Source organism: Styela clava, chromosome 6 (assembly GCF_964204865.1).
Source record: "Styela clava chromosome 6, kaStyClav1.hap1.2, whole genome shotgun sequence".
NCBI classification, from domain to species: domain Eukaryota; kingdom Metazoa; phylum Chordata; class Ascidiacea; order Stolidobranchia; family Styelidae; genus Styela; species Styela clava.
Genome location: NC_135255.1, coordinates 23137231 through 23152380, shown reverse-complemented (window position 1 = coordinate 23152380; position 15150 = coordinate 23137231). Strand labels below are relative to the sequence as shown.

The 15150-nt window shown below is 36.2% G+C and overlaps 1 protein-coding gene and 1 long non-coding RNA gene across 3 annotated transcripts; both read right to left on the bottom strand.

Annotated features, from left to right (window-relative positions):
• Nucleotides 1-7727: 7727 nt before the first annotated feature.
• On the bottom strand, nt 7728-8665 carry LOC144424304 (uncharacterized). Of its 2 annotated transcripts, none has more exons than XR_013476609.1 (3): nt 8560-8665; nt 8367-8451; nt 7728-7806 (listed from the first exon to the last, which is right to left on the bottom strand). It is a non-coding gene; the product is annotated as an uncharacterized LOC144424304 (long non-coding RNA). The 2 variants fall into 2 exon arrangements; XR_013476608.1 differs by having other exon boundaries at nt 7728-7799.
• A 2850-nt stretch (nt 8666-11515) lies between these two features.
• On the bottom strand, nt 11516-14799 carry LOC144424269 (fibrinogen-like protein 1). The gene is made up of 6 exons (XM_078113397.1): nt 14448-14799; nt 13837-13997; nt 13362-13461; nt 12933-13029; nt 12196-12457; nt 11516-11602 (listed from the first exon to the last, which is right to left on the bottom strand). The coding sequence occupies exons 1-6, from the start codon at nt 14785-14787 to the stop codon at nt 11516-11518; spliced, it is 1047 nt and encodes a 348-aa protein (XP_077969523.1). The 5' UTR covers nt 14788-14799.
• Nucleotides 14800-15150: the final 351 nt, after the last annotated feature.

Here is a 15150-nt window from a genome sequence, read left to right as displayed (position 1 = left end):
GGAGCAGGTCGGAACCAAAGCGTATATATAATATGAGCGGGGCAACGCTCAGACAATGGACGCCATCTTGTGCCTAATGTTCTCGACAATTCAACACGGCGCCTTATGAAAAGTTCCAACACAATTATTGAAACATACCTATTATTTTCACTAATATTTTAGGTAGAAAAATTTTCAAGGTCGTATTTTGAAGTAGAATCTTAGCCTTACATGCTTATATTCTTTCATGTTGGCCAAATTACATTTTTAGTACATTAAATTGTCTTTGAAGACAAGTATACCGGTTCCGAGTTGCTTCCGAAGTAAATTAGTCATTCTAATCGTTATTATTAACAATATGACAAAGGCTTTCCTTATGATGTCACAGATGAAAAGTTGTGTTTATTCGTCAAATTTCCGGCCGACCCAACTTTGCTTCAATGGCCGTTTCTATTTTCTGGTTAACATTTTTCGTCTGTCAAGCTCCATAATGCCCTATTGCTCAGCCATGCGCTAGAAGAACAAATGACATTGTAGGATTGATTGTTGCGGAGACATTTTACAGCCTCAAATTGGCGTATCACTATAAAATCTGCGTTATATATTTAGATAGCATATATCTTAAAGTTCAAAATCCACCCTTCAGTTTCATTCTAGCCCTTATAACAGCGGACTTATTCGATTCGGTACAACAACACGACGAAAATTTCCCATAAGACTCCATTGTTTCGCGTTTCCCAAATATGGCACAAGATGGCGTCCATGAACTTATTTACCATTAAGCAAGTTGGTTGCCGGCCGTTGGTCGAAACCAGAAGCCGTGACTAATTATATTGGTTTCAGCTCCAAACAATCTAATTTTTAAAATCTATATAGCAACTATAAATCATTAAATTTTGATATGGCAAAATGTTCAAAATGATCTTCTTAAAATATCGAATCTAACCGACTTAGGTTAATTTAGAAATGCAACCTCAATTCCAATAACATCAAAAACTGCCAATCTAACCCACCTATCACTACAACTACACTGAACTAAAATTATTTTATCATCAGACACTGACAAAGCGAAATATGAATGAGATTGAAGTTGCGCCACATTTTATGCGATATAATCTCTAAAAGATAAAAGAGAGAGAGAGTCGTGGGCAAAATACGACACGAATAAATAACGAGTGATTTGTTCACAATTCAACAACTCGATATCTCAGCTCCTCATTGCGTGTGAACCAAAGCCCCACGACCTATGAATGGAATTCCCATGCATTGAACCATGAACCATGAAAATAAAGAACTCCACCTCATGATGTTCGAGATATTTCCACGTTAAAATTATTTTATGCAAGTTTGCTCAAATAAATTTGTCCACGAAGTATGAATAGAATTACTATGCATTGAACCATAAACGCAACCATTCTTAAATACGCAATAGTTAATTGCGACAAAATGGGTGGAATTAATGAGGCAATTCCCCTTTTTAGGAATCAAAAGTAAGAAGAAACATAATAATACAGAGAATGATTGAAACCTACATTTTTTTCGTTAAAATGAATAGATAGATATAAATTTGCCCTTATTTATCGACAAAGTCGTCAATTTAGTTGAAGCTTAATTTATGCAAGAAATAATTCTTTCTCATCCAATCCATCAACACAGTATTTTTGGTGGACATATGTAAAATATATACTACAATTTTAAAACATTTCACCGTGCGGAAAGTAGGGAAATTCCACCAGATTTAAGGAAAAATTTAAGGCATTCTCAATTTAACTGAGTTAAAGCGTAATTTATGTAAGAAATAATTTTTTCTCACCCGAATCATTGAGACCGTATCTTTTATAGAGATTCATGAAACACATATTAAAATTTCAAAAATGTCCACCGTGCGGAATACTGGAAGTACTTGTGATACTAAACTATACCAGACCTAATTTGGGCAGTTTTGACCGGGTCTGGACTGCGACCACCCAATTACACGTGCGAGAGAAAATATATCTCTTGTTCTCGTTCTCCGGCCGTTGGTCTGGAGGTGGGTTGCGTTTCGTTGTGTGCTCTGTTTTTGCTGTTTCAAGTTTTAGATTGTGAAGTTGCCGTACAATAAATAACCAATCTGAAATCTTTTGGTCTTCTGACATATTTGCAACCACAGCAGCAAGATCTTATACCGCGACAATAAGTATAATTTTATTTTGACACAACTTTTTCAAAGGTTTTGTTCGCCTTTCAAAATTCTTCATTTGAATCAGTGTAGGCCTATATTATGGGGTTTTCAAAATAAACTATCTGTCTATCTTTTTTGTGTAATGGAGTTCTGGAGTTGTAATATCAATACTGTGATAGGTTTAGATTATTCACAGTCATTCTTGTAAAAGCCAATGAATTTGACCTAATCATATGGGGAACCATGGATTATATTCTCGGCGCTCCAGAAGTGTATCGGTAGTTACTGTTGAATAGTTTTCCAACATTATTTGGTGCTCCAGAAGTATGTGTACCAATAACTAATTTTGTTCGCCTACTTTACATCAAGTAGTGTAAAGGGACTGAAACCTATAAGCAGGGGGTATATCCTCTTGGCTAACACAGACAGTCCCCGTAACTCGTAATAGAACTAAATTATAGAAAATCAGAATAAAATTACGGCCTAACTCTAACCAGGTGCATATACTACAGGAGTACCCTATTCTTGACTCGGCGGTGTGGCGCATCGTAGCGCACTTTTATAACGCATTCAATATCCTATTTTGTTTTGACTTGTTGTGACTTTAAATTCTCAACAGCAATTGATTAATTATGTCTGGAACAATTTTTGCTAAATCCGAAAAGTCCTAATTTCATAAACTCATGCCAAGTTGTTGCCTGAACGTGATCACTTGCTTTTGATCTCATAGTGCGTGTTGTAATTTTCAGAAAGTTTACTGTTATATGTAAGTAAATAGTAAGCAACTTTTCAAATCAGTGGTTTGTACAGTGCGTTCTCTCAGACAAAGGATATAAAGAAACTACGTATACAGAGATCTGAGTTAAATTATTAAATTTGCATATTTTGACCTGAGCCCACGAACTTACAATCTGTTCTAATAACCCAAACTAATTGTATACATTTGATGGTTTATTTGCAAGCCTATGCTAACCCTATAAAAGATAAAACTGTTAAACTAATTTGACCTGAAAAATAAAAACCAGAATAAACTTTGTTAAACTTCTGCTAACGTTAAACTAGTTTCGATGACAGCAATAACTTTTTTAATTGTCTTGTCATCATCTTCTAAAATTTTCAACTATTATTTAATAATCGATGTATGAAACAAAATGTGATAGTCGTCTGCTGTGTTGTTCGCTTTAATCATCTAATACTAAAATATATTTTTGTAGTAGTGACCTTAAATTTACTGGTCCTACACAGCTATTGATTAATTGTGTCTGAAACAATAGCTTCATGGTGGAAGGCCTAATTTCATAAACTCGTGCCAAGTTGTCACATGCTTTTGATCTCATTGTGCGAGTTGCAATTTTCAGAAGGTTGACTGTTATATGCAAGTAAATGGAACAACTGTTTTTTTTTGCTCTATAGAACGATTTTCACACGTGTTTGGGCGCTTCAGAAGTACGTGTACCAAAATGGAGGTAACTAATTTTGTTCGCCTACTTTACATCAAGTTGTTTAAAGGAAGCCTATGGGTAGGGGGTGTATTCACTTGGCTAACACAGACAGTCCCCGAACTCTTGATAGAAATAAAATACAAAAATCAGAATAAAATTATGGCCTAATCCCAACCTGGTACACATACTACGGGAGTACCCGCGTTCGACGCCGAACAAAGCTCTACACCAGAGACCAATAATGATATAAACTATGAAAACAGGTGAGCAACAAAATCCAAAAAGAAATAGAACGGATATGTAATCTGTCACAGTAGATGTATGGACAAACTTTCAATCTTCATGACTTTGCCTGAACACCAGATAACAGAAAATGTGGAAACATAGAACCCTCAGAAAGTTTCTGAAATTAATAAAATCAATAGCATTCTAGCGACAACAACATTGAGCCGCAACGCCATGCTTCCGAAAAACAAATACCTAAAACTAATCCCATACCCAACATGGACTGGTAACAGGACGAGAGGCCGTGGTTCTCCATATGGTTAAGCCGTCTTATCGGCTTTCCTCTCCCCGGGAGAAATATGTGAATCCTAACTCACCATGAATCCCACTTCATATGCTCACTCTAAAGTTTAGAGTCTAAACCATTTGAATAAAGTTCCATACATAGAAAATCACACAAAGTTATCACAAAATTCTAGCAACGAGAACTAGTGAAAGTTTTTAAGTTGGAATTCTAAGTTGAAATTATTAAATATACCGAAAAGGTATTTCATTTATGGCGCGTCTACATGGTATTCGTTTGCATATTAGTGAAAGCCCGTATAGGGCCTTGTTTTGAGTGAAAATCCTGGAAAATTGTCATATAGAAAAAAAGATAAAAACTAACAGCTATAAATATTATTGTATATTGCATATCTTACGCTTCCACTGTTAACTAGAAGACGAATAGAAAAAAAAACTATTAAGCATTTCGATAATAGCGCTTCTATAAGGTAGCTTATTACATAACCAGTAGAGTTCTTGTACAGTACAAATAAAAACCAGAACAAATTTTGTGAGTAGAGTAGCTCTTCGCAAATCGAGGGAATCACTTTCTTCTGGGTGGAAGACATTAAAAAACGTCCCACCAAAAGCTAAAATTGTCATATATTACAATTGTCATTTTTTATTGCAAACAAACAATACCCAGAATACGCTACTTGTTCGAAGGGAAATGTGTGAAAAATGGATGTATAAGAAGCTCCAAGCTAAAACTGTTATATGTTTCATATTTTTTGATTAATTTACTAAACGTGTTAACTGAAATAGACAAATTATATACAAAATACGTTACTTCGGAGGCGCGTCTGCAAGATAGCCAATTACATAAAACAATTTTTGTACCAAAATCTCAAAGCTGAAATTATTACATATTACATCTCTTGCAATACCGATATAAACGTTCAAACTGTTCTATCAACTGGCGTTGACAAATAACAACCAAAATACATAACTTTTGCTCCTTCACTTACAAGTATCGCAAGATATCGCACATCGGTAACAGATGTTGTTCCATGTAAAAGTTGTGGAAAGAGGAGCTCAAGAACATTCCACATTTTCTATATTCAAATTAGCGTCTGCTTGCACTTTTCGGTGTCCGAGAAAAATGTTTAATGAAAGCAACGTATACAAAGCTCTAAGTTAAAAAATTTACCTATTTTTTGCTAAGCCCATGAACTTTCAATATGTTCTAATAACTCAAACTACAAAACATAACTTTGATGGTTTATCTGCAAGCCCATACTAACCCTATAAAAGATTAAACTGTTCAATCAACTCGAGCTGACAAATGAAAACCAGAAAACACTTTGTTATACGTCTGCGAGCATTAAACTAGTTTCGATGACAGCAAAAAAATATTTTAATTGTGTTTTCATTATCATCTAAAACTCCAAATTGTTATGTAATAATCGATTTATGAAACAAAATGTAACAGTCGTCTGCTACGTTGTTCGCTTTAATTATCTGATATTAAATATTTTTTCTAGTATTGACCTTAAATTTACACAGCTATTGACTAATTCTGTCTGGAACAATTTTTGCTACATTGGGAAAGTCCTAATTTCATAAACGCGTGCCAAGTTGTTGCCAAAACTTGATCATTTGCTTTTGATCTCATAGTGCGAGTTGCAATTTTCAGAAAGTTGACTGTTATATGTAAGTAAATAGAACAACTGGTGTTTGCTTTATAGCACGTTTTTACACGCGTTTGGGTGCTCCAGAAGTATGTGTACCAATATGGAAGTAACTTACTTTGTTCGTTCATTTTACAACAAGTTGTGTAAAGAAAATGAAACCTATGGACAGGGGTATATTCACTTGACTAACACAGACAGTCCTCGAACTCGTAATAGAACTAAAATAGGAAAAATCGGAATAAAATTATGGCCTAACACTAAACTGGTACACATACTACGGGAGTGCCCGCGTTTGACGCCGAACAAATCCCTACACCAGAAACCAATAATGATAGAAACAAGTGAGCAATGGTAAAATATACAGACACGACCAAAACGAAATAGAACGAATATGTCATCATAAAAAATCTTTCAATCTTCACAACTTTGCCTGAGCAACTGATAACAGCGAACACGGAACCGCAACAAGATGGGCAATTTTTAATTTGGATGACGTCATCGCACGCAAAAAAACAATCTCAAACAGCCCGTAGAAAATTCCAAATTATATAAGCTCATTACAGAGCACTGGCTCCTGAAACTGAACAAAACGTCGAATAAAATAATCGTTGTTAAATCAATATCCTAAGAGCCTCTAAAGAAAATAATATATGCATACATTATGAACTATTCAAAATGTACAAACGTTGCGTCGAATATTGTGTAACAAATTTTAATAGAGTTTGTATCTGTATTGTTAAAGGAATTAGGAGCTTAAAAATAGGCCAAGAGAGGAATGTGACAGAAAAGGTTTGGGAACCGATGGGTTAAGATTAAAAATCGTCCACGCAAGTGGCAAGTTGATATTTCTGCAATGTTTACTGGTTGAGTGCTGTGAAGCCGGGAAAGGGGGTGAAGATTGTCAGATTTACTCAGAGGAGAGACAAGTCAATAAGACGAGTTAAACATATGGCGGGGGACGGATCCGGCCCCCGGGTCGTGTTTGCCCGTCCCTACTCTAACACATGCTATGTGGAATATTGTCAGCAAGTTTCTTTCCTACAGATGAAAAGAATTTATTGAACTCGGCGGATATTCTGGCGGGGTCGGATACTGTGGCACCATTTTCAAGCTCCAATTCAGAGACGATGGATTCATCTTTGGACCTAACTCTAATAATGTCATTGATAGTTTTCCAAGTGTGCTTCACATCCCCTCTGTTGTTTTCAAGAATAATATGGTAATCAAGAAATCTTTCAAAGCTTTCTTGAGTGCTCCCTCACAGCATTCTTTCTTTCTGGGGCAAGCGACATCTACCGAGGTTCGCCAAATAATATTGAACCTGAAAAAGGGCAAAGCAGTTGGACATGATGGTATTTCCCCGTTTTTTTTGAAAATATTCGCAGATATTATTTCTCCAGAATTGAGTCACTTTTTTAATTTATCATTCAATTATGGTATTTTCCCCTCCTCATTAAAGATTGCCGGGTGTAATACCAATCTTCAAAAGCGGCAACAAAAATAATCCCTCTAATTATCGGCCAATTTCTATTCTATCTTCAATTGGTCTTATTCTGGAAAAGTTAATATACAAGAGAATGCTAATTTTTTGTACCAAATTCAACTTGATCAATAAATGCCAATTCGGATTCCAACCCGACCACTCTACTAGCCATGCCATCCTAGACTTAACATCATATATTTATGACAAAATAGATAAATGTGAGTTGTGCTTTCCTTGATCTAAAGAAAGCCTTTGACACGGTGGACCACAAAATTCTTATTCAAAAGTTGCAACACTATGGTTTCAGAGGTAATGTAAGCAAACTACTAGCTAATTACCTGAGTGGTCGTTTCAATTTGTTGAATTAGGTTCTCATAAGTCCCCAATGTTGCCCATTCAGTGCGGAATTGTCCAGGGTTCAATTATCGGGCCTTTGGCTTTTTTACTCTCTGTAAATGACCTGTCGAACTGCTCTAATTTTCTAACCAAGCTCTTCGCCGATGATGCCTGCCTGCTTGCTAGTGGAAAAGACTTGACCACACTCCAACACACTGTAAACTCAGAAATAAATAAAATATATGAGTGGATGTTATGCAACAAACTTACTGTAAATGTCGAAAAATCGAAAGTCATGGTTTTCAGCCGAAAATCGCTAACAACACATGCCGACATTCTAATCAAAATCAGGGGGGTTGACTTGGAAGTCGTCCAATCCTATAAATATCTCGGGCTCCATATAGATAATAATTTAAAATGGAACACCCATACTATCGAATTACATAAAAAATGGTCGAGATCGGTTGGGATATTGGGAAAACTCAGACATTATGTCCAGGATGCCACCCTGCGAACTGTCTACTTTGCTCTCTTTCAATCCCACATACAATATGCCATAACCGCTTGGGGCTCAGTAACATTCTTAAATTGGAGATCTCACAGAATAAAGCTGTTAGAACATTCTCTAGAGCATCTATTCGTACAAACCTAAACACCCTATACCATAAAACAAGGGTGTTAAAACTATCTGACATTCACACTCTAGAGATCTCCAAAGTTATGCACCAATTTCAAAACAACCACTTGCCCACAGCTTTCGACAATTATTTTGTTTCGCTTACCTCTGTGCATGAACACAACACTCGCTCTTCAACCAAGTCCAATTTTTTTGTACCTCGCTTTTCACTGAGCAAATCTCAAAATTCCCTGAAATACAAAGGTGTCATAATATGGAATAGTATTCCACAAAGTTTACGTGAAAGCACATATCTCTCTTTTAAAATAAAATATAAGAAGGTCATGCTTTCATCTTACCTGTCTCGGGTCACCACATCTGTTTGATGTGCTGACACCCTCCACCCCTTGTCATTGTCAGCTCAACACTTGACTTCACCCACAGTCCACAGTAACTGAAATAGATGGAGACTCTGAAAATATTGAACTTGTTATTTCGATGTCTTTTCCATATGCTGTTTGCTTGGGTACCGATACCGTACAGTGTTTACTGCATTCATGTTTTCAATGATGGACTAAAATTTTCTAATATACTAGTTTCTTTATGTACATATTTTGTCTAACTAGCAATACTATTTACTTCCACATTTATTTATTTTGTATTTATTTATGTAGGTCGCCTCGACTTACTTTAACGTAAACCTGTTCTAATATTTATTGTTTGTTTGATTTATATATTACTGTTATTTATCTATTACTGTTAGACTTGTCATGGGTGTCGCTGCTCGATCACCAGTCTTGGTGTCTCGCGCCTCCCTTCACCCTAAAGTACCATATTTCCTATTTCTTGTATTGTGTATTCACATTGTGTGCTTTGGAATGGTGAAAAAAAAAATTACTGATTACATGGGCAAACTACGGGCCGCGGGCCAAATCCTACTAGTTGGGTAATTTATTCTGGCCGACCTGATGCCGTCACAACCAAACTAAAACCAAATTTTGCTGTTTGAATGTGCTAAACGTTGCTTGTGGAAATGCAAATCCTGGCTTTATTAGTTATTCTATCTTTTTATATCAAGTGTGAAGGAAATATGAATTTTAAATATACTTTTATACTAAAACTCCTGTTGACAGAGATGTTGAAAGACTAATGTTTTTCTCTCGATTGGGGGTTTCTAAATATGTGCTTGGACTATATCATCTCCATTCCTAGCCGGATTAAATATACCAAGTACCAGTTCATGTCGGGTACGAGAATAGGATCCGACCATTTCGGTAAGTGGTTTCGTGAACCACCCTGGCATGTTTGTGGAGTCCAGCTACTCTCTCTCGCACTTACCGGTAATTATCTTCCACAGGATTCAAACTTGCGAACTGGCATAGAGTAAGATAATATTTTATTTCGATTCATTCGCAAAAACAAAATAAACATATATACACAAAAGATTAAGGCGAAGCACCTGGAAAGTGAACAAAACCCCAAAAAATAAGTTAAAAACATATTAAACGCGTTCACATACCGAAAAAGAAAGAAAACAAGTCACAAACACAAACAAATGAACATGAATATTGACGGCGGTCATTACTCAGGCGTTTAACTTGGTCAAGTTGCGTGCAATTTTTTCAAAAACAAAACAGTGAATTTAATATCCGCTGTGCGTGTGATGCGGCATGTAAACAAACAATCCGAAAAATCCCAGAATGAGGTGCGAATGCATGTTTCCGTTCCATGCTCGAACATATATCTAGTAAAATCTACTAAAACGTTAACACGCCAATGTAAAAATCGATTGTGAATTTTCAAATATCAGTTCGTTCAGTTTAACTTTTGTATATCCGGTCACATATTTGAGCAGAGCATAATTTCGTCCGAACTTATCTTCACAATATCTTTAAAAATCTTCCATGTTGCACATTTCCATTCCATCATTCAAAAATCTGCTATTTCTGTTATTTGTTTATTGATGTCACTAAGTCTGAGATTCACTTCTCGAATGTATATCTTCGGCTCGAGATAGCCACGTCCGCACGCGACGGCGGTCGGTACTTAAAGGAGTAATCAGAGATGTGATGGCAATGATGGCTTCTCACATTCTCACGATTTATGCTGTCACTGGTTGATGGTAGCCAACGCGTAAAATCGGTCTTAATTGGAAGAAATTTGCCTGATAGGGCGTTTACAAGAATGTATATTTATCAGGATGGCCAATGTTTGGGGGTCCAGAACATGATCAGAGTCCAATTTATCAAAGACTCGACTTCGCTCGAAGTTTTTAGGGATTTCTAACCAACACGAGAAGTTATATAACCACTGGTTAATAGCGCTCAATATTATAGCAGTGTTACTCATAAACAGAATAGCAAGAGAATATGTTGCAAGGATTGATTTCAGCAAAAATGTGTCTCTGCGCGAATGCAGATGTGAGAAAGTAAGATGTCCATACTCATCAACATAGGAGTATTCTGGAGAAGCAATTTTTATTTGAACGTTAGAATGAGATAATTTCTAATCAATTATTCCATGATAGAAGAAAAGTGATAAGACGATTTTAATTATATCGCGAACCACAGACACTCGTCTCATCGTCTGGTTATCTGGCAAAGTATGAAAGTAGTCAACCAGTCATTCGCTGTATATGTGCTTGGTGGTGAAAGTCGTAACAGACCAACGGGTTACTTAACCCACTCTGAAAGGGTAGAAGTCAAGCAATTCTATCGCACATAATTGCTCCGCACCACAACCAGTGTAAGGTAATCAAAATTGAAGTATGTTAGCAATAAAATTTGAAGATTGACGTCACAGTTAGCCGCGGCGGTGTGACAAGGCACGGTGGTTCACAGGCACAAATCCCACGCGTGGATAGTTATGTGCGAGAGGATTGATAGACTCCTCGCCGGCGTAGGGTGGTTTACGTAACCGCTGGTCGGTTACGGCTTTCTCCACCATCAAGTCAATGCTTCCGCAAACAAATAACTAACTCATCCCATACCTGACATGGAATGATAACCGGGCGAGAGGCGTGGTTTGCCATGTGGTCGAGCCGTCGTATCGGATTTCCTCTCCCCCGGGATAAATATGTAAATCCTATCCTATCCAGCCCATTTAAATTTGGAACTACATTTGCGGTAACGCTTAATCTCATAAATTTATTTCTGTCAAAACACCTCACCCTTGTAAAATCTCGTTCTCGCAAAACTGCATTATTTGAAAATAGTCGTTTCCTACAGACTTTATTCTCGCAAAATGACTTTCAACAAAGTAACATTCTCGCAAACGACCATTCCCACAAAAGTACATTTGTAAAATTTACAAACATCAATCGCGCTCGCAATCAGCTGTCTTTCCGTTCTCCAACCCAAATACGATATCAAGCCTGTTGTCTAATACATGATTTATTGACATCTGAGCATGATATCAAGAATTAAATGATTAAAAATTACTATGTACATTTGAAGAAACTTGAATGAATTCAAAACAACGAATTTACTAGATTTAATGAAAGTTTTAAGACATTTGCATGAAACAATTTGTTTATTTACATTCTACTATTTAAAGGTCCGAAACAGAAAATAATTCTACATGTGTTCATACGAGATTAAACGGATATTTAGAATATTGACCAAATGGCTGGTTCAGGTATTTGTTATATTAATGTATTACAAATGAAAACTCGATCTAGGTTGATTAGGTGAAAAAATTTGGTCCTATAATTTCAAATAAGAACCTGAAAGAATTCAAAATTTTAATTCTTAAAATTAGAAAAAACACTTTTGATTTAGTTTTCAGGAAAACAAAAATTTTATAGGATTAGTTTTATCTTGTATTTAATTAAATTTTCGTTCAAAATTGCAACATCGATTTAGAAAAATTTTGAAAATGCGACTCTAACTCCAGAGTCTTGGTTTTGATTGATTGATGTTTTAACATCTTTACACTCTCGGACGGAATTTCATTTCCGTGAACTTCAGTGAGTATCTGCTTCCCTTCCAATGTACCCAGATGACTCCTTCACCATCTCTACTAGTCTGACCTCCACTGATATATTTACCGTTGAGGCTTGAGTCAAAGCATTTATTAAACCACCATCCACCACTGTTAAAATGACTTGCACAGTTGCCACCATCCATATCATTGTCCTGATCCTTTGTCGAAAACTTCATTCCGTTATGTCCCTCTGTAAGTGAATCCCTAGCATTTCCTGAATATCCTCCAACATTGAGTTGATATTTTGTAGAAGCGGATCCGATGGAAAACGACCTGAAATAAAAATATTATTTCAACAACATAGATATAATGCGTTTTAATATAGAATTTCATATTCAGTCCTGAAACCCGAAAAATCAGTTTTGCATCACCTATATGATGATACAGGCCGCGAGAAATGCTCGACCGGATTTGTAAGAATCTAAACAAAGTGTTACTAATAGGAAGGCGGCTGTTTTGAGACTATCGATAATTTCCTAGTTTTGTCTTATTCAGTCAACTTGGTCAATCTCATAAACAAAGCTATTAATCGACCAGAAAACTTTTCATTAATGAAGATGAGAAGTCGGATTTGAAATAATAAACAAATTTGTCGGAGTCAAATTCTTCCAATTAAATATGAAAAGTATTCCGAATGATTCAGCTTTTTCAATCAAAAATTGTCGTTTCCGATTCAGAAACCGGAGTCTCCGTCCGCAATACCCACAGCTGTAAAAAACGGGTAAAATATAATTGATGAAATACTTACGAATACTTGGCGTAGCGTTTATTTCCCTCCCAATCTTCCAAATCAATTCTGAGTTCAAATTCACCGTCTGATGTTAATCGATGAAGTTTCTCCAATCCTAACAAATTTGAGAATATTGTAAATTATTTGTATTTTATTATGTGTTTCACGAATTCACTCTGGACAAGACTCGCAAGCGACTATATTTGGAAGAATATTTGCACTTCAGCATAGTTTAAATTCATGCTATCACACATGGAGTAAAGTTACATTCAATTCTAATCGTTTTAATTTAGTAAGATTTTGAATATATCATAGAATCTAGTTGCCAGATTTAACAGTTTTTTGGTGATATGTTAACCAGGTTACGTTATAAATGATAAGAACTAGAAGTTCCTCGGAAAGTTTTCTTTTTACAAGCCTATCCTTTCCAACAATCATTTTTCTTACCCATCCAATATTCAGATTTTGGGTTTCCAAATCCCTCCACATAATCTTTCCAGTTATACGAGGCGAAATCGAGCATTCCGTTAGACCTTCGTTGGAAAACCTGTTGGCCGAAAATATAAAAAAATATAACCCACCCATGTAATATCAGTCATGGAATGCAATTGCAATATTTAAGGTTCTCTACAAATAAATTCATTAGCTTATTTGGTACATTGTTCGGAGGTGCCATATTAATGTGAAAAATTCATATGATATAACGTTCTGATTGAAAATTATGTTGCCAATATACAAACTGAGACTTCAGACATACGAAGCTAGACGGCATGAAAAAATCGTGCGTTATAAAACCCCTTGCAAACAGGATGCTAATTTCCCTCTGAAGTTACCACATAGATCACGAGCTTCGTTTTAACAATTTAGAAAAAAGAATATGGAAATAAAATTGCGAAACATTCTGGAAAATACCACTTCTTACCATCCATTTCCCTCCATCTGTTTCTACGTCGCAATAAACCCTGAGTCGATGTTCCAGCTTGATCGTATTGATTTCGAACACACCGCCAGTCTCGTTCTGAAGCAAAGCCATTTCATTTGTGTCGAAGTTGCTACAATCTTTGTTAGGAAGAAGATACTTTCCTGAAATGTTACAAAGAAATTCAATAATTTTTTTAATAAAACACTGGATTTAATTAATTAACAGAATAAATTAATTTTCACGTTTTGTAATTTTCTTGCTTCAATTCAACAATGGTATGTGAAATGAAATGGCTTGATAGGTTTTTGTGAAATTTTTTAACGCCCAGGCTCAACCGTCATGTTATATAAAAAATAGGATATTTTCCGCGACCAGCGAAAGTTCTTAGTTTTGGTGTCATAGACCTGGAATCCTGATTAAGTCCAGTTAAGACATTCCAGTTCATCCAGTTAAAGTTGAATGTTTTTTTTTTATTCAATGATATAATAAATACATAATTCATACACGCTACTACTATTCTAAGTAAAATACAACACAACGGCTTAGTAATATGGGTGACCGTATTGATTATTTGCCACAGAGAACGTGCTTTAAACCAAATAAAATCTTACCTATTTTCTCCCCAACTATCTCCACGATCCTGGTGTAGTTCACTTCACCCGATGGTCCAGAAACCCCGGGCTGACCTTTGACCCCTTGTGGACCGACGCTTCCAGCAGGTCCACGGGGACCGACTATTCCGGGTAGTCCAGGTGGGCCCTCTGGCCCAGCTTTTCCAACCCGCGGCTCTCTCTGTTGTCTTACCGATGTATGGTCGGTATGTTGACACATATACGTTTGGCAATATCGATTCATTTGCTCGGTCAGTACTGTCCCATAATTATCCAAAGACGATGCGTTCTCCGTGGAAATTATTCCAATAAGCATAAACAGGGTTATATATTTGATCATGGTTAGTTCCGATAATACTCGTATTAATCTGAGATGAATAAAACACTTTAAAGTTACAACTTACTCAACACAATCACAGTAGATAACACATACAACACGCAAATGGAATCCGGTTAATTACAGTCTGCTGCATCTTTGTTCTGCCTTTTAGATTTGGATCAAGAATGACTGTTGGCTTCTAGTCTGAGTCTAGCCTTTTTAATGCATTGCGTAGAAAAGTGGTTCCCAACCTTATATAGCTTGTGGGCCCCGTCTGGAGGCTTTTAGCACTCATGGCCCTCTGTTTATTATTCCAGTGGCATTTATAGTGTTATTTTGATTGGTAGATACCATATCTCATTTTGTGTGAACAATTTCTGCTCA